This window comes from Phyllobates terribilis, unplaced genomic scaffold (assembly GCF_046119375.1).
Source record: "Phyllobates terribilis strain yellow unplaced genomic scaffold, ASM4611937v1 Scaffold_6__1_contigs__length_29720123, whole genome shotgun sequence".
Lineage (NCBI taxonomy): Eukaryota > Metazoa > Chordata > Amphibia > Anura > Dendrobatidae > Phyllobates > Phyllobates terribilis.
Genome location: NW_027362766.1, coordinates 18,445,328 through 18,468,577, shown reverse-complemented (window position 1 = coordinate 18,468,577; position 23,250 = coordinate 18,445,328). Strand labels below are relative to the sequence as shown.

Genomic DNA, 23,250 nt, shown 5'->3' with positions numbered 1-23,250 from the left:
CAGGGGCCCGACGTCCCCGCAGGGCCGCTCTCCCCTGGGGTCAGGGGCCCGACGTCCCCGCAGGGCCGCTCTCCCCTGTGTCAGGGGCCCGACGTCCCCGCAGGGCCGCTCTCCCCTGGGATCCGGGGCCCGACGTCCCCGCAGGGCCGCTCTCCCCTGGGATCCGGGGCCCGACGTCCCCGCAGGGCCGCTCTCCCCTGGGATCCGGGGCCCGACGTCCCCGCAGGGCCGCTCTCCCCTGGGATCCGGGGCCCGACGTCCCCGCAGGGCCGCTCTCCCCTGGGATCCGGGGCCCGACGTCCCCGCAGGGCCGCTCTCCCCTGGGATCCGGGGCCCGACGTCCCCGCAGGGCCGCTCTCCCCTGGGATCCGGGGCCCGACGTCCCCGCAGGGCCGCTCTCCCCTGTGTCAGGGGCCGGACGTTCCCGCAGGGCCGCGCTCCCCGGGATCCGGGGCCGGACGTCCCCGCAGGGCCGCTCTCCCCTGTGTCAGGGGCCGGACGTCCCCGCAGGGCCGCGCTCCCCTGTGTCAGGGGCCGGACGTCCCCGCAGGGCCGCGCTCCCCTGTGTCAGGGGCCGGACGTCCCCGCAGGGCCGCGCTCCCCTGTGTCAGGGGCCGGACGTCCCCGCAGGGCCGCGCTCCCCTGTGTCAGGGGCCGGACGTCCCCGCAGGGCCGCGCTCCCCTGTGTCAGGGGCCGGACGTCCCCGCAGGGCCGCGCTCCCCTGTGTCAGGGGCCGGACGTCCCCGCAGGGCCGCGCTCCCCTGTGTCAGGGGCCGGACGTCCCCGCAGGGCCGCGCTCCCCTGTGTCAGGGGCCGGGTGTCCCCGCAGGGCCGCGCTCCCCTGTGTCAGGGGCCGGGTGTCCCCGCAGGGCCGCGCTCCCCTGTGTCGGGCCGGGCGTCCCCGCAGGGCCGGGATCCGGGGCCGGACGTCCCCGCAGGGCCGCGCTCCCCTGTGTCAGGGGCCCGGACGTCCCCGCAGGGCCGCGCTCCCCTGTGTCAGGGGCCGTGACGTCCCCGCAGGGCCACGCTCCCCAGGGTCAGGGGCCGGACGGCAGAAAGTATCCGCAGAGCCAGGCTCCCCAGGATCAGGGGCCAAACGTCAGAATCTCGGTGCAGGAGGTTGTGCCAACATCTGGGAGATATGAGATCCTCTGTGGGTGAGGCTGGTGCAGATCCTTCCGGCTCCTACAGGCTGGTTGATGTGAGATCAGGGCTCCGTGGCCGGATCATCACCTCCAGGACTCCTCGTTCTTCTTGGCTGGATGTTTGGGATTGGTGCCCGGCTGCAGAATAAATTTGGAGCCAGTCGGATGCGTCCCTGATGGGCAAGTACTTCTCAGCATTGAGGGCACCAATGAAGACCGTAGACACATTGGTCGGCCAAGGAGTGTGACAGTCACATCATTCTTACTTCCTTCCAAAATCAGAAGATGTCCAGCAGTGCCATCAACTCAGAACTGGGAGGACTAGAGGGACCAGCTGCTGCCACCTGGGCGGAGACGTCTGGCCAGAAGTGTCTTCATGGATGAATTGTGACCAATATCCAGAGCTTCTACACAGAAACAAGCCAAATGATAATCGATGCACAAAAATATAGGAACTGGGGTGCAGAAAAAAATGGCAGCAGGTGTTGTGGACTGATGGGTCAAAATGTGAAATGTTTGGCTAACAGAAGGCAGTGTGCTGCCGAAGGGCCGGAGAGCGGCACAGTAAGGAAGCGCGGTGGAGGCCCTGCAAGGTTCTGGCTACATTTCAGTAAATGATGTTGGGGATGTGTTCATGGTGTCCTCAGTGCTGAGAAATACAGGCAGATACTTAACCATCATGTAACACCATCAGGAGGCGTCTGATCGGTCTGGTAGCCGAACAACAACACCAAACATTCAGCCAATGTCATTAAGGACTATCATCATTGTAAAGAAGAATGAGGAGTCCTGGAAATGATGATTTTGTCCCCACAGAGCCCCACTCTCTCATCATCCAGTCTGTATGGGATCACATGCAGGATCCCTGCAAGCCTCATACACAGAGGATCTGGGGTCGGTGCTCCAAGATGTTTGGCATAACCTCCTACCGAAAGCCTTCAAAAACTGCACGAGTGTAACTAGAGGAAGGCAAAGGGCGGTCAACAGACATTGGTGTGATTTGCATTTGTCTTATTTCATTCTTTTCATTTTGTTTATTGATGAAAGTAAATATTACTGATCCAATAAATAACGCTTTTATTCAGAAAACGTCTCACTCCGCAGCTTCACTCATCGCATCTGCGCTGACACTGACCTGCACGGGGGTCATAACTGTCCTCTACACAGAGTATGTCACCGTTTTCATTGCATAGGATGAAATCCACACCCAGATATGTGATTGTTCACGCCGGTTTTGGTGCTGATTTGTTCACGCCGGTTTTGGTGCTGATTTGTTCCCGCCAGCTTTGGTGCTGATTTTTATGATCATTCAGAGGGGATTTTCTCCACTTTGCGTCCCATTGTGACACATCCTTACAGCTTTCTTACGGTACACACATTTGGTGAATTTGCTGGGAAGGCGTCTGGCATCTTCGCTACCGTGCATCAGAGTCCTTTATTCTCCCCACCTATTTATGGGAAAGTAATGTCTTCTGCGCTTTCCTGTGCAGAGGCCTTGATAGTAGTCAGATATAAGGGGTGACGTCCTTAAGGAATTATTCTGGCACATACCCTGCAGTGGTGGACGTATTGCAGGACTCGCTGACTCTTAGCGGGTCATTGATCTAGCTGGGGGCGCCCTGCATAATCTCTATGATGGGAATTAAAGCAAATCTGTCACCATGCTTTTGCATAATGTAGAGGCAGAGACCCTGATTCCAGCAATATATGACATACTGGACTGTTTGCTGTAGTTTTGTTAAAATCGTTTTAATTAGTTATCACTAGAGTACTAGTTGTCTTGAGCCATCTAGTCTGTGTAACCTGCCCCAGCATGGCCTTTCTGCCTATGCGCAGTGTGGGTTGGTCATACAGGGCTACGTATTCAGAGCTCTGCTAGATCTGCAGCAGAGATGACAGGGATTTTTTAGACCGTAAGTTTCCATTCACACACCCATTCCATCCAAGAGAATTGGAGCATTTTTTTCTTTTGCAGGAGTCGTCTTCGTTGCTTCCGTTGTGGGGGGTCCTCTTACAGCCTTAGATGTTTGTCAGGAGACCCCGCTGACAGTTTGCACATGGCGTTCCTTGCTCAGACCATGGCACCCCGCAACGGAGATAAATGATTGTCCCGTTTCTCTTGGTCGGTGACACTACATGGAAGTGTGACTGTAGCCACCACTCTGACACTAGCCCTTCTCGCTGCGCCCAATTTCTCTTTTTGCTCTTCTTAGTTTTCTGCTCTTCTTCGTTTTCTCCTCCCGTTCCTCCAACCTTTTGCTGTTTCTGCCTGCGTCACCCTGCAAGACCTTGCTTTCAATGACTCCATTCACATTATCAGTATAATGTACGGACAGTCGGGAGATGCATTCCAGTGAGGTGGTGGGTAATGCAAAAATACCATTCCTGCAAAGCCTTTCTGGATTCTTCAGGCCCATACCATTACGGCAGTGCTAAGCTGCATAGAGTTTTGTTCTATAAAAAGGGATAATATATATTCTTGTACCATGTTAGCCAGTAGATAGAAAAATATTTAGATTTGAGAGTCCTCAGTGGTTGATACCTTTTAATGGCTAACTGAAAAGATGGTAACAAATTGCAAGCTTTGGAGACTACGCAGGTCTCTTCATCAGGCTAGTATAGTATATAGGTATACTAGCCTGATGAAGAGACCTGCGTAGTCTCGAAAGCTTGCAATTTGTTACCATCTTTTCAGTTAGCCATTAAAAGGTATCAACCACTAACTGAAAAGATGGTAACAAATTACAAGCTTTCGAGACAACGCAGGTCTCTTCATCAGGCATAGTATAGTGTATAGGTATATAAGCCTGATGAAGAGACCTGCGTAGTCTCGACAGCTTGCAGTTTGTTACCCAGCACATGATGAAGGCTGATGCCCCCATACAGCGGGCAGGTCTCAGGCTCCCCTCCTGAGCCCGCTGCAGTAGTATGTCCTATGTTGGGAAGGGGCCTTACACTTGGGGCACGTTCACACTTTTCTGCTACAAATTTCACCTAATTCATTGCCAAGGATATTTTTCCTTGGTGCATAGAATAAGATTTCGACAATGTACGGCAATGCCGCTCGGTGTAGGGGCGGCGGGCACACCCCAGTATCAGTAGATCTAGATGATGGTGCACTTTGCGGCTCGAGAAGCGTAATCGTGGGGAGAAGATCAGACACCAGTGAATTGGCTGAATTTGATGCATGGCTAAGCGGGCGCAGATAAATGGTGGTCTCATGTTGGTGGTGTGGGGGCAGGGAAGGTGCTGCGGAGTAGCTTGTACAGGGGAGATAGGAGAATCGGTGATGGATGGTCCTACAGAGGGGAGGGGGGACATGTCTGCCTCCTTACAGCCGAGTGCTCTAGCCCCCTATGGAAACTAATATATGGATCGCATTAGTATCCTCAGGACATAGGCTATATACCACCTCTGACTTCACCTAGCCATGATGATGATCTATAAATCCCAAAACTCTAAAATACACAATATACAGAAGATGTAAGAAAAAAGCAAATAGGTATGCCCTAAAACCCATCCCCACTCCTACGGCTGGGCAAACGGGAGCAGCTAAACGTGCCATACATACAGTTAGGTCCACAAATCTTTGGACAGTGACCTGATCTTTGTGATTTCAGCTCTGCAGGCCGCTATTTTGCAATTTTTGGTTTATAATGAAACAACTGAGATGCGATTTGAAGTGGAGACTTTCAGGTTTAATTGAAGGGGTTGAACAGAAGTCTCCTGTGAAATGTTTAGGAATTGCAGCCATTTTTCTACAAAGCCTCCTTATTTTCAGGGGCTCAGAAGTAATTGGACAAATTCACTTTCTTATAAATAAAATGTCCATGTTTAACCATTTGTAGAGAATCCTTTGCAGCAATGACGGCCTGTAGTCTGGAGGCCATGGCCGTCACCATCGCTGGTCTCCTTCGGTGTGAGGCTTTGCAGCAATGACGGCCTGAGGTCTGGAGGCCATGGGTGTCACCATCGCTGGTCTCCTCTGGTGTGAGGATTTACAGCAATTACGGCCTGAGGTCTGGAGGCCATGGACGTCACCATCGCCGGTCTCCTCTGGTGTGAGGCTTTGCAGCAATGACGGCCTGAGGTCTGGAGGCCATGGCCCTCACCATCGCTGGTCTCCTCCGGTGTGAGGCTTTGCAGCAATGACGGCTTGAGGTCTGGAGGCCATGGACGTCACCATCGCTGGTCTCCTCCGGTGTGAGGCTTTGAAGCAATGACGGCCAGAGGTCTGGAGGCCATGGATGTCACCATCACTGGTCTCCTCTGGTGTGAGACTTTGCAGCAATGACGGCCTGAGGTCTGGAGGCCATGGACGTCACCATCGCTGGTCTCTGGTGTGAGGCTTTGCTGCCTTTATTGCAGTGACTTTAGTTCTCGGTTGTTGATCTTTCTGCCTTTTGTCTTCAGCCTGTGAAATACGTCTCGATGAGCTGAAATCTGGTGAGGACTCGACCATTGCACAATATTCCACTTCTTTGTTTTCGCAGTATATTTTGGGTCATTGTCCATCTGTCCTGTGAAGCATCAACCAATCATCCTTGCTGAATGTGGTTGAATCTGAGCAGAAAGTCTCGCCCTGTACACACAGAATTCATCCGGCTGCTTCTCCCTTCAGTCACATCATCAATAACCACTAGTGACCTGATGCCATTGGAAGCCGTGCATGCCCGCACCATCACACCGCCTCCACCATGTGTTAGAGAGGATGTGCCGAGGATCAGGAGCCGCTCCAACCCTTCTCCAGACTTTTCTTTTACTATCATTCTGGTGCAGGTTGATCTTAGTTTTGCTTTCCCAGAACTGGGCGGCTTCTTTAGATGTTTTTTTTTTGTCAAAGTCTAACCTGACCTTTTTATTTTCACGCTGATTAATGGTTTGCACCTTGTGGTGATCCCTCTGTATTTGCTCTCATGAAGTCTTCTCTTCATGGTAAACTTAGATACTCAAACACAGACTCCTTGGGGAGTTTTCTTCACTTTGGTGGATGTTGTGAAGGGGTTTTTCTTCAGCATGGAAAGGATTCTGCAATCATCCACCACTGTTGTCTCCTGTGGATGTTTAGACCATTTTCAATTCCCAAGCTCACCAGTGTGCCTTTCTTCTTTTTTTTTTTTTTTGCAGAATGTGCCAAACTGTTTAGTTTGACTCTCCTAACATTTCTATCTCTCTAATGGATTTCTTCTTTTTTTTTTTTGCCTAATAATGGTCTGTTCTCTTCCATTGAGAGCTCCTTTATCTGCATGTTGTGGGTCCACAGCAACAGCTTCCAAATGCAAATGCCACACCTGGAATCCGCTCCAGACCTTTAACAGGCTTAACTGATAATGGATTAATGAGAGAAAAGCCCATGCAGCCCACTTAAGAGCTTTTGAGATAATTGTCTAATTACTTTTGGTCCCTTTAAAATGAGGCATCTGAAAGTAAAGCTGAGAGTAGGCACTTTAAGCCCGTATTGATTACATAACTATCATGAATGTGTTTTGGTAAACAGCTAAAATGACAAAACTTATCACTGTCCAAATACTTCTGGAGCTAACTGTATGTTGCTTATCATGCTCATGGACTGAACTGTAACTGTCATGGGGATACCGCGACAGAGGAGGGGCCAAACAATCGCTGCATCTAGTTTCTTGAGCTCCTGCACTGGTTAGAAGTACTTCACCATCTTTTTTTCCTTGTTAGTAGTGCAAGGGTTAATCTGCTCAGTTGAAGCTCCTGGAGCTTTCCTACCTGGATTGTCTCAGCTGTTCAGTGTTGGCCTCTTCCCTCTGCTATATATGCTCCCCACTGGCTCTTAGCGATTTCCAGTGTGTGTTCTTACTGCCTGGTTCTGGAGTTGGAGGTGTAGTTTGTGGTTGGAGTTGGCGTTTAGAGATTGTTACTTGAAGTTCTTTGTGTGCACATCTTCATCCTCTCCTATTTGGTTTCTCCTTCCTTTTACTCCCCTGTGTTCCACTCTGTTGTTTGGTGAGTGTATTTTGTATGATTGTTATTTTATTTACCCCTGTCCCATCTTCCCTTGTTTGTCTGATTTAGTATATTCCTGTACACTTCGTCTTCCCTCGTCCCTGGGTGGGGTAGGGTACAGATGAGGGTTAATTTAGGAGCTTAGTAAGGCATGTGAACCCAGCGTCTCCACCTTCAGGAGTAATCCGGGGCACAGGGATGGACTAGGGTGTCCCTAGTTCTAGGGACCTGGTTAGTGCTCACAGTCCCAGGGCACTGTGTAACAGTAACACTGGGCACAGCTACTAGGCAGGGTGTGAGCTGCAGCCTAAAATGCTAAATTTCGGGGGTGTACGGAGCTCATACCATACCTATGCCACCGAGCCCTCATCTGCCTGTAACAGCAGTGAGCCTAAATGCCGCGATCAGTCACTGCAGCCTTTATATAGCTGGGCTGCTGCTGCACGCATACACCCCCACCCAGGGCGACCACAAGATGCCAGTAGAGGGCTCTGCTATGTTAGTCCTCCTATGAAGCTCAGCCATGTGTCTTGGCTTCACAGGAGAACCTTAAATTATAAGTACAGTGCAATACTACAGTATTGCTGGATATAGTATAAGCGATAGAACGATCAAGTGCGCCTATGGGAACTGTGGACTAAAAATAATACAGATAAAATATCAATATTTTTCACCCTTTTAAAAGTTAAAAAAAATTGCCATGACTGTATGAAATTTTTTTAAAATTGCCCATTCTTGAAGGGTTAAACAATGAGGCTGACCTGGTGCTGGAGCACGCTGACCCTTAATCTGCTGATCAGAGGGGGCTGTTAGTTCCTAGGGTAGGCCGGCCATCAATATCAAATCCCCCAAAAACGTGTTTTTTTTTTTTTTTTTTAACAGGCCATAGCAGGACGCTATCAGATCCTGGCTGTACTCGATAGCGGATTCAGCATGTTAGATTTCAACATGCCTGGTCCTATTGGCATGCTTACTTTAAAAACAATATTTCTGCATTTTAAAGAGGGTAGTTCTGATGACGTGACCCCTTTAGCGACTTCCATCAAGACTAATTTTCAATATGTCCAATTCTATTAGATTGGGACACCTGGTGGTTGAGGTCCATGTGGTTCCCGCAGTCGCCGAGAGCAGTCTCTTCAGGGCCCAGCAGATGGTGGAGGATGCGGGCAGCTTGGTGTCTGTACAGCCCGTCTTAGCTCCAGGACAAGGGGCCGCTCCTGCTTCTTATTGTGTAGTGACTAAGTGCGGAGGAGACTCCCTACACTAATAACAGCTCCGTGCCAAGACATTGTTTATCCGGCACATTCAGGATTCCTTCCTCGGCCTTTGCCACTTCCGATCTGTGGTCTGGGGCTCCGTGCCAGTGACCGTTCCCTGCTGAGGTCCAGAGTCGGTGGCGCCGCCACTGTCTATAATGGCCGGGGCTGCGGAGACACCTGAGCAGGACCAACGAGCCACCAACGAGCGCGCCGGGACTTGTACTAATTATTCGGATCCATCACTGATAGCTTGTGGCTTGCATCAGACATCTTGTCATACAGGTCTTCAGAGATCACTCCCCACCAGACGTCCGGTGCTTCCGGTAGTTTGGTCAGAATTTATATATAGATAGATAGATAGATAGATAGATAGATATAGAGAGAGAGATAGATGTATCTATCTCTCTGGTGAAACAAGTGCTTTACACGGGGGCTCGGTGCTGCGGCCCCTGTACCCTGGCGTTCCCTGGCTTGCCCACCAGTTGCTATAGGAACTAATGGTCTTGACCTGAGGAATGAATGTGGAATGCTAATCTCTTGTAAGGAGAACTGGGAAAGTGTCGGGCGTCAGGAGATGGAGGGCCGCACCGCCGTACGTGGGGGGCTCCTCTGCACCTCGGGGAAGATTTATGGAAGAACAGCTGCTCTCTTCCTATGATAGATAAGGGGCTGGCTGGGCTATTGTAATCAGCCTGCAGCCAGCTCCCTTAAGCTGGAAGCTGAGCTGACACTTATTTTTTGGGGGGGAATGGAAGGAATGGTTTTTATTGCATTTTTAAAGATTGCAGCAACAAGGAAACTTCATCGGCCCCTGGCAGCATTGGCGGCCCCCTGGCAGCACTGGCGGCCCCCCGGCATCCTGTGATTGTGCACCCTGTGGCGTCTAGATGGTTAACCAGCAGCGATGGGCGCCAGCTCTTGTCGCTGCTGTTACAGGCGGTGCATTCTGCTGGGCACTAGCCGGTCCGGCCGCCTCTGCTTCCAGGTCACGTCTGGATGAGGGCTGCGCAGCGGATACTTTCCACGTCTTGTACTTGAGGGACATTGAGTAGAAAATGATAATTTTCCAGGCTGCCCTGTGATAATATTTTGTTTGCTAAAAGCAAGTAAAATATTCTGTGTTTTTTTTTTTTTTTTTCTTCCTGATTTATGTGGAAGGAGCCTGCAAACAAGAGCGACTGAAGTATAAAGTATGGAGGAGGGGGGCAGAGAAGCGGCCTGACCATCAGAGATAAGGGTTTATTATATCGATATGCTCTTATTTAGTAAAGCTAGTACCTTTTTTCTTGGTTTATCTGGTTTTGGAGGAAGCCTGGCCCTGTTCCTGGCCGCCCCTCTTGTGTGCTCTGTGTCTGCACAGTGTCAGGCTGCAGATCAGCAGCCGCATTCTTCACATATTTCTCCCATTCCACCTTGTTCCCGGGAGTCTGCTCTCCTCAGGTGGAGGAGCTGGCACCATTTCTGGAGGAGGCCTTGCATCATACCTGTACACAGAGGCTTCACCTCCTGTGACTAGAAGATTACAGCTTTTCCCGGCCAGCACCGCCCAGTGCATGCGTTCATCACATTATCCCATTCACTGATTATCTGTAATCTTCATCGCCCACCATTCATTATTCCATTCTCTATGCACTTGGATGGGTTTTTTTTTTGGAAAAGCTTTTTATGCAATGAACAAAACCCGTCTATTAGTCCCTTTGGCGGACCACCGGTGTCTTGTTATTGCAAAAGTAATTTCAATTTTCCACTTGGAGCTGGTTTCGTGGAGCTGTACTTTTTCCTGGGACATCAAATGCCATTTCTTCCTGTAGAAGCCGTCACTGACCGATCCTTCTGAGCATCATAAGCAAATGCTCCACAGCAAAATAAAAAGGCTTTCCGGGACCACGGGGAACCGGGCCAGATTTACAACATAGGGAGGCTTTCCGGGACCACGGGGAGCTGGGCCAGGCTTACAACATAGGGAGGCTTTCCGGGACCACGGGGAGCTGGGCCAGGCTTACAACATAGGGAGGCTTTCCGGGACCACGGGGAGCTGGGCCAGGCTTACAACATAGGGAGGCTTTCCGGGACCACGGGGAGCTGGGCCAGGCTTACAACATAGAGAGGCTTTCCGGGACCACGGGGAGCTGGGCCAGGCATACAACATAGGGAGGCTTTCTGGTACCACGGGGAGCCGGGCCAGGCTTACAACATAGGGAGGCTTTCTGGGACCACGGAGAGCCGGGCCAGACTTACAACATAGGGAGGCTTTCCGGGACCACGGAGAGCCGGGCCAGGCTTACAACATAGGGAGGCTTTCCGGGACCACGGAGAGCCGGGCCAGGCTTATTACATAGGAGGCTTTCCGGGACCACGGGGAGCCGGACCAGGCTTACAACATAGGAAGGCTTGACGGGACCATGGGAAGCCGGGCCAAGCCACCCTGCCGGAGACGTCTCTGCGGCCCCTCCCCACCCTGCCGGAGGCGTCCCCGTGCCCCCCTCCCCGCCACCCTGCCGGAGGCGTCCCCGTGCCCCCCTCCCCGCCACCCTGCCGGAGGCGTCCCCGTGCCCCCCTCCCCGCCACCCTGCCGGAGGCGTCCCCGTGCCCCCCTCCCCGCCACCCTGCCGGAGGCGTCCCCGTGCCCCCCTCCCCGCCACCCTGCCGGAGGCGTCCCCGTGCCCCCCTCCCCGCCACCCTGCCGGAGGCGTCCCCGTGCCCCCCTCCCCGCCACCCTGCCGGAGGCGTCCCCGTGCCCCCCTCCCCGCCACCCTGCCGGAGGCGTCCCCGTGCCCCCCTCCCCGCCACCCTGCCGGAGGCGTCCCCGTGCCCCCCTCCCCGCCACCCTGCCGGAGGCGTCCCCGTGCCCCCCTCCCCGCCACCCTGCCGGAGGCGTCCCCGTGCCCCCCTCCCCGCCACCCTGCCGGAGGCGTCCCCGTGCCCCCCTCCCCGCCACCCTGCCGGAGGCGTCCCCGTGCCCCCCTCCCCGCCACCCTGCCGGAGGCGTCCCCGTGCCCCCCTCCCCGCCACCCTGCCGGAGGCGTCCCCCTGCCCCCCTCCCCGCCACCCTGCCGGAGGCGTCCCCCTGCCCCCCTCCCCGCCACCCTGCCGGAGGCGTCCCCCTGCCCCCCTCCCCGCCACCCTGCCGGAGGCGTCCCCCTGCCCCCCTCCCCGCCACCCTGCCGGAGGCGTCCCCGTGCCCCCCTCCCCCCCCACCCCGCCACCCTGCCAGAGACATCTCTGCGGCCCCCCTCCACAGTGCTGGAGGTGATTATCTCCTCAGCTTTGTAGGTAAGCTCATTATGCAGCATGGCCGCCCAGCCGGACTTGTGATCAGCGGGGGGCAATGTGATTTTTAATTAGCCGCCATACAGTGGCTTTATTGTCTTCCTTGCTCGGGTTGTGCTCTCATGGGGGACAGCTCAATCTCTTGACACGTAGGTCGCCAACGTGCCCTAAAGTTTACAGCTCGGCTCCCAACACTGTGTTCATGTCTTCTCTTACGGGTGGGCGGCTACTAATAAATCCCGGCGCGGGGTGCCTCCTGTGGCGCGGTGTGCCTCCTCCAGTGTTCCTCTGTTACTCCTCCTGGCAATGCATGAATACATTAAAAACTTGGTGTTTCTATGCCAAAGGGGCGTGTCCCAATAGTCTGCTTTTGCCGACACTGATTGGACCACAACGGTTTTGTTGGTCACTCCCAGGTGTCAGTTTATTCAGTTTTTAGCGTTCTGATAAAAGCCATTACTTTGTCTTCTCCACCTGATGGTATGTTTGTCTTTTTGTAGGTTGGCGGCCATTCTGAGGAATCCTGTTGCCTGCGTTCCCTGGAAGTGACGATGGTCCAGGATCTAGATGGTCGGGCTCTCCTCCGCCTATAGAGCCAGCGCCGGGCCCTCTCGGAAGCCATGACCACGTCCCATGTGAACGGCCACGTAGCGGAGGACTCTGACAGCGAGAAGCAGAGCGCAGATCTCTCTCCGGACGAGCCGCAGAAGCACAGAGAGATGGCGGTGGACTGCCCGGGGGAGCTGGGCACCAGGGCAATGCCCGTACGGAGGAGCGCTCAGCTGGAGCGGATCCGCCAGCAGCAGGATGACATGAGACGCAGACGCGAAGAGGAGGGGAAGAAGCAGGATCTGGATGTGAACTCTTCCATGAGACTCAAAAAGTTGGCCCAGACCTTTCCTAAGACTGGAATCGATAACCCTATTTTTGATACGGACGAAGGACTTGTTCTAGAAAGTGCAAGCCAAGCGGTAAAAGTATTAGGTAAGGACGCGATTGTATCTTATTTATACACCTGGGGGTGTGCAGACCCTCTTAAGAAACCCACCATTGTGCATCATGGATCCGCGGTAGCATACCGCGTGCAATTGCTCCATAAAGTGCCACACTCGCCCTAGGGGGGACCCTAATGAGACTACAAGAATGAGGGTCCCGTGTACACAGGTTGGCAGCCACTTTAGTCATTATCTATAGGACTGAGGACGATAACTGAGCTCTGTATCTAGGACAATCAGGGGGACTGCCCCATAGAAATCAGGGACGCAAGACTCTGTAATTCCAGCGACCAGACACATCACCTGTCCTGTGCATTGATGAGAAAATGTAATTGCGGGGGCTCCTTACAAATAAAACAGCCCCCACCACAGCAGTCCTCATTTACATTAACTGGTGCAGACAAAGTAGAGGAGCCGACGACTGGAGTCTGCTGGAATTCATGATTTTTATTTTACAATTTGGAGGGAAAGTTCACACTACGTTATAACTGTATGCCAGCCATGAAGCTGAGAAAGCCCTTCCAACGACATACGATGTACATGAGCGTCTTGTACCTGGTGCAAATATACGGGCTCGGAGACTGAGCCTGCTTCATGCAGGAGAGGTGGCCATGCTATGAGGGATCCCATTACAGCCAGCCTCCAAACCATGCCCAAATAACATGTCTCCTGATAGACCAGGGGTCTGATTGTGCTCTAAAAGGAAGAAAAAACACGTACTCTGCCGCCGCTCCTTGTACCACTACAGCCATCAGTTGACTGCACTGGCACAAAAGGAGACTGGTGGGTACCCTCCTAGGTCCTCCGTAACCCTGGCTCGTAACTGGGTGCAGTGTGCCCTCTACAACGTGTACCCTCCTAGTTCCTCTCTAACCCTGTCAGGTAACTGGGTGCAGTGTACCCTCCTAGTTCCTCTCTAACCCTGTCAGGTAACTGGGTGCAGTGTACCCTCCTAGTTCCTCTCTAACCCTGTCAGGTAACTGGGTGGACTATGCCCTCTACGATATGTGTACCCTCCTAGGTCCTCTGTAACCCTGGCAGGTAACTGGGTGCAGTGTACCCTCCTAGGTCCTCCGTAACCCTGTCAGGTAACTGGGTGCAGTGTACCCTCTACGACATGTGTACCCTCCTAGGTCCTCTTTAACCCTGGCAGATAACTGGGTGCACTGTGCGCTCTACGACATGTGTACCCTTCTAGGTCCTTCATAACCCCGGCAGGTAACTGGGTGCACTGTGCACTCTACGACATGTGTACCCTCCTATGTCCTCTGTAACCCTGGCAGGTAATTGGGCGCAGTGTATCCTCCTAGGTCCTCTGTAACCCTGTCAGGTAACTGGGTGCAGTGTACCCTCCTAGCTCTTCTGTAACCCTGGCAGGTAACTGGGTGAACTATGCCCTCTACGACATGTGTACCCTCCTAGGTCCTCCGTAACCCTGTCAGGTAACTGGGTGCAGTGTACCCTCCTAGCTCCTCTGTAACCATGGCAGGTAACTGGGTGAACTATGCCCTCTACGACATGTGTACCCTCCTAGGTCCTCCTTAACCCTGTCAGGTAACTGGGTGCAGTGTACCCTCCTAGCTCCTCTGTAACCATGGCAGGTAACTGGGTGGACTATGCCCTGTACGACATGTGTACCCTCCTAGGTCCTCTGTAACCCTGGCAGGTAACTGGGTGCAGTGTATCCTCCTAGCTCCTCTGTAACCCTGGCAGGTAACTGGGTGGACTATGCCCTGTACGACATGTGTACCCTCCTAGGTCCTCTGTAACCCTGGCAGGTAACTGGGTGGACTATGCCCTGTACGACATGTGTACCCTCCTAGGTCCTCTGTAACCCTGGCAGGTAACTGGGTGCAGTGTATCCTCCTAGCTCCTCTGTAACCCTGGCAGGTAACTGGGTGGACTATGCCCTGTACGACATGTGTACCCTCCTAGGTCCTCTGTAACCCTGGCAGGTAATTGGGTGGACTATGCCCTGTACGACATGTGTACCCTCCTAGGTCCTCTGTAACCCTGGCAGGTAACTGGGTGCAGTGTATCCTCCTAGCTCCTCTGTAACCCTGGCAGGTAACTGGGTGGACTATGCCCTGTACGACATGTGTACGCTCCTAGCTCCTCTGTAACCCTGTCAGGTAACTGGGTGGACTATGCCCTGTACGACATGTGTACCCTCCTAGCTCCTCTGTAACCCTGGCAGGTAACTGGGTGGACTATGCCCTGTACGACGTGTACCCTCCTAGGTCCTCTGTAACCCTGGCAGGTAACTGGGTGCAGTGTACCCTCCTAGGTCCTCTGTAACCCTGGCAGGTAACTGGGTGCAGTGTGCCCTCCTAGGTCCTCCGTAACCCTGGCAGGTAACTGGGTGCAGTGTACCCTCCTAGTTCCTCTGTAACCATGTCAGGTAACTGGGTGCAGTGTACCATCCTAGGTCCTCCGTAACCCCGGCAGGTAACTGGGTGCAGTGTGCCCTCTACGATATGTGTACCCTCTAGGGTTTTTACTCTGGTGCAAGCATGTTCCTTGAAAGGTTTATTGCTTCATAAACCTAGAAGCCAAAAGGAAAAACAAACAGCCTTTGGTTCAGGCAAACAAAGTAAAATGTCCTTAACAGTTCTCTGCTCAGCCAGTCCTGTGGGCACACAGGCTGGGTAGCGTCCAATATCCTGGCTCGGTCTGGAGACAACCATACACAGGAGGCCTTCTCCCTCCAAACAAAGACCATGTGTCAAACAGCCGCCTCCGTTTTAAAGGCTGTTAACCACATCCAGAGGTGAGGTATGTGGGTAGCTGGACCCGCCCAATTCTCCTAGCAGCCCATAACCGGGTCACAGGTGTCGGCACCAAACGATCCTCTTAGTGCTTACCTGCAGTAGAGTAACACTCATCTCTTGTGACACATACCTCCCATCGACTATGCGACCATTAGCCATCTTACACCTCCTAGGTGTGGCTGTGGCCTTAACTTATAATTAGTTATTTATTAACTTGGTATTACAGTATATCCTTAAATCTAATGTGTTATCGGGCCACCATATTGCTCCAAAGTAAGGTGACATATGTTGTTTTACACCGGTTAAAGGGACATACGGACTGGACAACCCTAAGCGGAGTCTTCTTCATCTGAACAGTTGACGTGCAGTACTACATTTCACCAGCAGTGGCTGCTGAACCATTTTGGTGCTAGGATCAGGGTTCACAGCGATCAGTTGATCTGGCTTATAGAGGAAACGGTTTGTTTCTGATGATCCATCCTGGAGCAGGAGGGGGCAGCGCCGGTCCGGCTCAGTCAGCTGACAGTAGAGCGGGGTGTTCTCGCAGACCCCCATTAGAAGTGTGAGGTGTGACCCCATACGATCAACTAATGTTCCCAGGAGAAGCCCCTTAGATGGTTTCCTGACGTGTGGGATTTCCTGACGTGTGGCATCCTTGTGTCGTGTAGTTCTCCAGCTCGAGATTAGTGCGACCTTCACTGTTACATTTTCGGATCTTCTCCTACATCTGAGCGTTCCCACGGCTGAGCCTCGGCTACATTGTATAATGCAGTGTAAATCTCATGCCCATTGTCGTACCGGCCACAATGCACTGCTCCGAGTATAGAGAACGGCAGCTGTAACCGCACCCCCGGCCCTGACCGACCCCAATGCAGAGGGGAGTGTCAGTCATGGAGGCATTGCTCCGAGTATAGAGAGCGGCAGCTGTAACCGCACCCCCGGCCCTGACCGACCCCAATGCAGAGGGGAGTGTCAGTCATGGAGGCACTGCTCCTAGTATAGAGAGCGGCAGCTGTAACCGCACCCCCGGCCCTGACCGTCCCCAATGTAGAAGGGAGTGTCAGTCATGGGGGCACCGCTCCGAGTATAGAGAGCGGCAGCTGTAACCGCACCCCCGGCCCTGACCGTCCCCAATGCAGAGGGCAGTGTCAGTCATGGGGGCACCGCTCCGAGTATAGAGAGCGGCAGCTGTAACCGCACCCCCGGCCCTGACCGGCCCCAATGCAGAGGGGAGTGTCAGTCATGGGGGCACCGCTCCGAGTATAGAGAGCGGCAGCTGTAACCGCACCCCCGGCCCTGACCGACCTCAATGCAGAGGGGAGTGTCAGTCATGGGGGCACTGCTCCGAGCATAGAGAGCGGCAGCTGTAACCGCACCCCCGGCCCTGACCGACCCCAATGCAGAGGGGAGTGTCAGTCATGGGGGCACCGCTCCGAGTATATAGAGAGCGGCAGCTGTAACCGCATCCCCGGCCCTGACCGACCCCAATGCAGAGGGGAGTGTCAGTCATGGAGGCATTGCTCCGAGTATAGAGAGCGGCAGCTGTAACCGCACCCCCGGCCCTGACCGACCTCAATGCAGAGGGGAGTGTCGGTCATGGGGGCACTGCTCCGAGCATAGAGAGCGGCAGCTGTAACCGCACCCCCGGCCCTGACCGACCCCAATGCAGAGGGGAGTGTCAGTCATGGGGCCACCGCTCCGAGTATAGAGAGCGGCAGCTGTAACCGCACCCCCTGCCCTGACCGTCCCCAATGCAGGGGGCAGTGTCAGTCATGGGGCCACCGCTCCGAGTATAGAGAGCGGCAGCTGTAACCGCACCCCTGGCCCTGACCGACCCCGGCCCCAATGCAGAGGGGAGTGTCAGTCATGGGGGCACTGCTCCGAGTATAGAGAGCGGCAGCTGTAACCACACCCCCGGCCCTGACCGACCCCAATGCAGGTGGCAGTGTCAGTCATGGGGCCACGGCTCCGAGTATAGAGAGCGGCAGCTGTAACCGCACCCCCGGCCCTGACCGACCCCTATGCCGAGGGCAGTGTCAGTCATGGAGGCACTGCTCCGAGTATATAGAGCGGCAGCTGTAACCGCACCCCCAGCCCTGACCGGCCCCAATGCAGAAGGGAGTGTCAGTCATGGGGGCACCGCTCCGAGTATATAGAGAGCGGCAGCTGTAACCGCATCCCCGGCCCTGACCGACCCCAATGCAGAGGGGAGTGTCAGTCATGGAGGCATTGCTCCGAGTATAGAGAGCGGCAGCTGTAACCGCACCCCCGGCCCTGACCGACCCCAATGCAGAAGGGAGTGTCAGTCATGGGGGCACTGCTCCGAGTATAGAGAGCGGCAGCTGTAACCGCACCCCCGGCCCTGACCGGCCCCAATGCAGAAGGGAGTGTCAGTCATGGGGGCACCGCTCCGAGTATATAGAGAGCGGCAGCTGTAACCGCATCCCCGGCCCTGACCGACCCCAATGCAGAGGGGAGTGTCAGTCATGGGGTCACTGCTCCGAGTATAGAGAGCGGCAGCTGTAACCGCACCCCCGGCCCTGACCGACCCCCAATGCAGAGGGCAGTGTCAGTCATGGAGGCATTGCTTCGAGTATAGAGAGCGGCAGCTGTAACCGCACCCCCGGCACTGACCGACCCCCAATGCAGAGGGCAGTGTCAGTCATGGAGGCATTGCTCCGAGTATAGAGAGCGGCAGCTGTAACCGCACCCCCTGCCCTGACCGACCCCAATGCAGAGAGCAGTGTCAGTCATGGGGCACCGCTCCGAGTATAGAGAGCGGCAGCTGTAACCGCACCCCTGGCCCTGACCGGCCCCAATGCAGAAGGGAGTTTCAGTCATGGGGGCACCGCTCCGAGTATAGAGAGCTGCATCTGTAACTGCACCCCCGGCCCTTACCGACCCCAATGCAGAGAGCAGTGTCAGTCATGGAGGCATTGCTCCGAGTATAGAGAGCGGCAGCTGTAACCGCACCCCCGGCCCTGACCGACCCCCAATGCAGAGGGCAGTGTCAGTCATGGAGGCATTGCTCCGAGTATAGAGAGCGGCAGCTGTAACCGCACCCCCGGCACTGACCGACCCCCAATGCAGAGGGGAGTGTCAGTCATGGAGGCATTGCTCCGAGTATAGAGAGCGGCAGCTGTAACCGCACCCCCTGCCCTGACCGTCCCCAATGCAGAGGGCAGTGTCAGTCATGGGGCCACCGCTCCGAGTATAGAGAGCGGCAGCTGTAACCGCACCCCTGGCCCTGACCGACCCCGGCCCCAATGCAGAGGGGAGTGTCAGTCATGGGGGCACTGCTCTGAGTATAGAGAGCGGCAGCTGTAACCACACCCCCGGCCCTGACCGACCCCAATGCAGGGGGCAGTGTCAGTCATGGGGCCACGGCTCCGAGTATAGAGAGCGGCAGCTGTAACCGCACCCCCGGCCCTGACCGACCCCTATGCCGAGGGCAGTGTCAGTCATGGAGGCACTGCTCCGAGTATATAGAGCGGCAGCTGTAACCGCACCCCCAGCCCTGACCGGCCCCAATGCAGAAGGGAGTGTCAGTCATGGGGGCACCGCTCCGAGTATATAGAGAGCGGCAGCTGTAACCGCATCCCCGGCCCTGACCGACCCCAATGCAGAGGGGAGTGTCAGTCATGGAGGCATTGCTCCGAGTATAGAGAGCGGCAGCTGTAACCGCACCCCCGGCCCTGACCGACCCCAATGCAGAAGGGAGTGTCAGTCATGGGGGCACTGCTCCGAGTATAGAGAGCGGCAGCTGTAACCGCACCCCCGGCCCTGACCGGCCCCAATGCAGAAGGGAGTGTCAGTCATGGGGGCACCGCTCCGAGTATATAGAGAGCGGCAGCTGTAACCGCATCCCCGGCCCTGACCGACCCCAATGCAGAGGGGAGTGTCAGTCATGGAGGCATTGCTCCGAGTATAGAGAGCGGCAGCTGTAACCGCACCCCCGGCACTGACCGACCCCCAATGCAGAGGGCAGTGTCAGTCATGGAGGCATTGCTCCGAGTATAGAGAGCGGCAGCTGTAACCGCACCCCCTGCCCTGACCGACCCCAATGCAGAGAGCAGTGTCAGTCATGGGGCACCGCTCCGAGTATAGAGAGCGGCAGCTGTAACCGCACCCCCGGCCCTGACCGGCCCCAATGCAGAAGGGAGTTTCAGTCATGGGGGCACCGCTCCGAGTATAGAGAGCTGCATCTGTAACTGCACCCCCGGCCCTTACCGACCCCAGTGCAGAGGGCAGTGTCAGTCATGGAGGCATTGCTCCGAGTATAGAGAGCGGCAGCTGTAACCGCACCCCCGGCCCTGACCGACCCCCAATGCAGAGGGCAGTGTCAGTCATGGAGGCATTGCTCCGAGTATAGAGAGCGGCAGCTGTAACCGCACCCCCGGCCCTGACCGACCCCAATGCAGAGAGCAGTGTCAGTCATGGGGCACCGCTCCGAGTATAGAGAGCGGCAGCTGTAACCGCACCCCCGGCCCTAATGCAGAAGGGAGTTTCAGTCATGGGGGCACCGCTCCGAGTATAGAGAGCTGCATCTGTAACTGCACCCCCGGCCCTTACCGACCCCCGGCCCCAATGCAGAAGGGAGTGTCAGTCATGGGGTCACTGCTCCGAGTATAGAGAGCGGCAGCTGTAACCGCACCCCCGGCCCTGACCGGCCCCAATGCAGAAGGGAGTTTCAGTCATGGGGGCACCGCTCCGAGTATAGAGAGCTGCATCTGTAACTGCACCCCCGGCCCTTACCGACCCCAGTGCAGAGGGCAGTGTCAGTCATGGAGGCATTGCTCCGAGTATAGAGAGCGGCAGCTGTAACCGCACCCCCGGCCCTGACCGACCCCCAATGCAGAGGGCAGTGTCAGTCATGGAGGCATTGCTCCGAGTATAGAGAGCGGCAGCTGTAACCGCACCCCCGGCCCTGACCGACCCCAATGCAGAGAGCAGTGTCAGTCATGGGGCACCGCTCCGAGTATAGAGAGCGGCAGCTGTAACCGCACCCCCGGCCCTAATGCAGAAGGGAGTTTCAGTCATGGGGGCACCGCTCCGAGTATAGAGAGCTGCATCTGTAACTGCACCCCCGGCCCTTACCGACCCCCGGCCCCAATGCAGAAGGGAGTGTCAGTCATGGGGTCACTGCTCCGAGTATAGAGAGCGGCAGCTGTAACCGCACCCCCGGCCCTGACCGACCCCCAATGCAGAGGGCAGTGTCAGTCATGGAGGCATTGCTCCGAGTATAGAGAGCGGCAGCTGTAACCGCACCCCCGGCACTGACCGACCCCCAATGCAGAGGGCAGTGTCAGTCATGGAGGCATTGCTCCGAGTATAGAGAGCGGCAGCTGTAACCGCACCCCCTGCCCTGACCGACCCCAATGCAGAGAGCAGTGTCAGTCATGGGGCACCGCTCCGAGTATAGAGAGCGGCAGCTGTAACCGCACCCCCGGCCCTGACCGGCCCCAATGCAGAAGGGAGTTTCAGTCATGGGGGCACCGCTCCGAGTATAGAGAGCTGCATCTGTAACTGCACCCCCGGCCCTTACCGACCCCCGGCCCCAATGCAGAAGGGAGTGTCAGTCACCCTTCGGGTGCTGCACAGATTGCGCCCTAATGTTGCCCACAGAGTACATCCTGAGGCCGGCACTGGTGTCAGGACGTAATACTTCATTGCACGCGCCTCAGCACATGCTCACAGAGCAAGAAGAAATTATAAGGCCAGTGGCCGTCAAAATCCAGCTGCCGGCCCAACAACCGCGGTCCCCGGAAATCTGCCCGGGCCGGAGAAAAGATCTTCGTGAGCCGTAAATGGCCCGCGGACCTGAGGTTCCCACCCCTGCATTAGGGGATAACTTGCTATCTCCTATCCTTTGCTTTTGTGGAATTAACCCTTTAAGACTTTTTAAGTAGTCATAGATCAGAAGTCAACAGCCAAAATCTGCACCCTATGTGTGGAGGCTGAGGATGTGTCGTGAGCTGCATTACTACCGTAGACTTAACATATCGACCAGTGTTTGTGTCCCATTGTAGATGGGAGCCTACTCCATTAAATTGGCCTGTCCTGGGCCGAGGCCTATAGATGATAAAGGGCAGGGAGCATCCTGGAGTGGTCAGCCGACTATGAAGGCATGGTCATCTCCAAATGTATGCTACAATCACACAACTGACCAGAACGAAGCAAGTGTGAATAGGCGCATGCTGCTGTGCCACACATCCCTGGCCGAGCTGGTCTAGGACCGCTGTGACCCAGCAGCTGTGCTGTGCCGGCAGACATTCGGTGATCACCAGATGCTCCGGCGGTGCCCATACGTCTGTGTGGTGGGGGATATACTGGATGCAGCAGCTGTGCTGTGCCGGCAGACATGCCGTGATCACCAGATGCTCCGGCGGTGCCCATACGTCTGTGTGGTGGGGGATATACTGGATGCAGCAGCTGTGCTGTGCCGGCAGACATGCCGTGATCACCAGATGCTCCGGCGGTGCCCATACGTCTGTGTGGTGGGGGATATACTGGATGCAGCAGCTGTGCCGGCAGACATGCCGTGATCACCAGATGCTCCGGCGGTGCCCATACGTCTGTGTGGTGGGGGATATACTGGATGCAGCAGCTGTGCTGTGCCGGCAGACATACCGTGATCACCAGATGCTCCGGCGGTGCCCATACGTCTGTGTGGTGGGGGATATACTGGACGCAGGAGCTGTGCTATGGCGGCAGAGATCCGGTGATCACCAGGTCCTCCAGACGCTCCGGCGATCCCCATACGTCTGTCCGGTGCTTAGCGCTCTGTGTAGTGGGGGATATACTAGACATGGCCGGACGCAGGAGCTGTGCTATGGCGGCAGAGATCCGGTGATCACCAGGTCCTCCAGACGCTCCGGCGGTCCCCATACGTCTGTCCGGTGCTTAGCGCTCTGTGTAGTGGGGGATATACTAGACATGGCCGGACGGTAGGACGCAGCAGCTGTGACCCTGCGCCTGTAAATGTCACATTTCCATGACTCTGGAGCAGCGCTCTGTGTGTGGCCGCACGTGTAGACAGTCGCATCACCATTGGCAGCCATGTGGAATTGCATCTGATTATTGCCCACATAACAGGCTCCCGTTTATTGTACACAGCTGCCTTTTATTCCTGCCACTCAAAGACGCATTGTGAGTTTACTGCTTGTTGCTTTCTGGAGACGCGCTGCCCCTCCTTACCTTCCCCTCCTTCAGTCCGCGCGGCTGACCAGCTCCTGTATGTGACAGCTGTAGGGAAGGTCCGCTGTGCCGTCTCAGCTCACTCCTCATGACGCCAGATTCTGGCTGCCCACACACCCTGCCCTTCTTGTATTCATCTCGTTGGGTTAATAAAAGGTGTCGTTTCTCCATCTTTTGCAGAATTGGAAGATTTGTTAAGCTCGCTGAAGGAGATCCAGCACACTCTGGTGGACTGTCAGAGCCAGGAGGACCTCAGCTTACTCCTTCATTTAGCGCAGAATGTCGACTTCCAAAATGCGTTCAAAATCCACAATGCTGTTGCCGTGCACATGAACAAAGCCAGCCCCCCATATCCGCTGTCCCCCAGTGTGCAGGAGCTGAGCCACGAGGTAGGTGCCCTGCGTGGTTCCCCCGCCCTGCGTGGTTCCCCCGCCCTGCGTGGTTCCCCCGCCCTGCGTGGTCCCCCCGCCCTGCGTGATCCCCCGCCCTGCGTGGTTCCCCCGCCCTGCGTGATCCCCCCGCCCTGCGTGGTTCCCCCGCCCTGCGTGGTCCCCCCGCCCTGCGTGGTTCCCCCCGCCCTGCGTGGTCCCCCCGCCCTGCGTGGTCCCCCCGCCCTGCGTGGTCCCCCCGCCCTGCGTG

The 23,250-nt window shown here is 55.7% G+C and overlaps 1 protein-coding gene across 1 annotated transcript in view; it reads left to right on the top strand.

The window, feature by feature from the left end:
• Window positions 1-23,250, top strand: part of PALS1 (protein associated with LIN7 1, MAGUK p55 family member) — a 68,288-nt gene that overhangs the window by 5,080 nt on the left and 39,958 nt on the right. Inside the window, exons 2-3 of the mRNA XM_073637406.1 lie at window positions 12,149-12,632; window positions 22,792-23,000. Coding sequence (XP_073493507.1) covers window positions 12,269-12,632; window positions 22,792-23,000 — 573 coding nt within the window. The 5' untranslated portion in view covers window positions 12,149-12,268. The remainder of the gene's footprint in view (window positions 1-12,148; window positions 12,633-22,791; window positions 23,001-23,250) is intronic.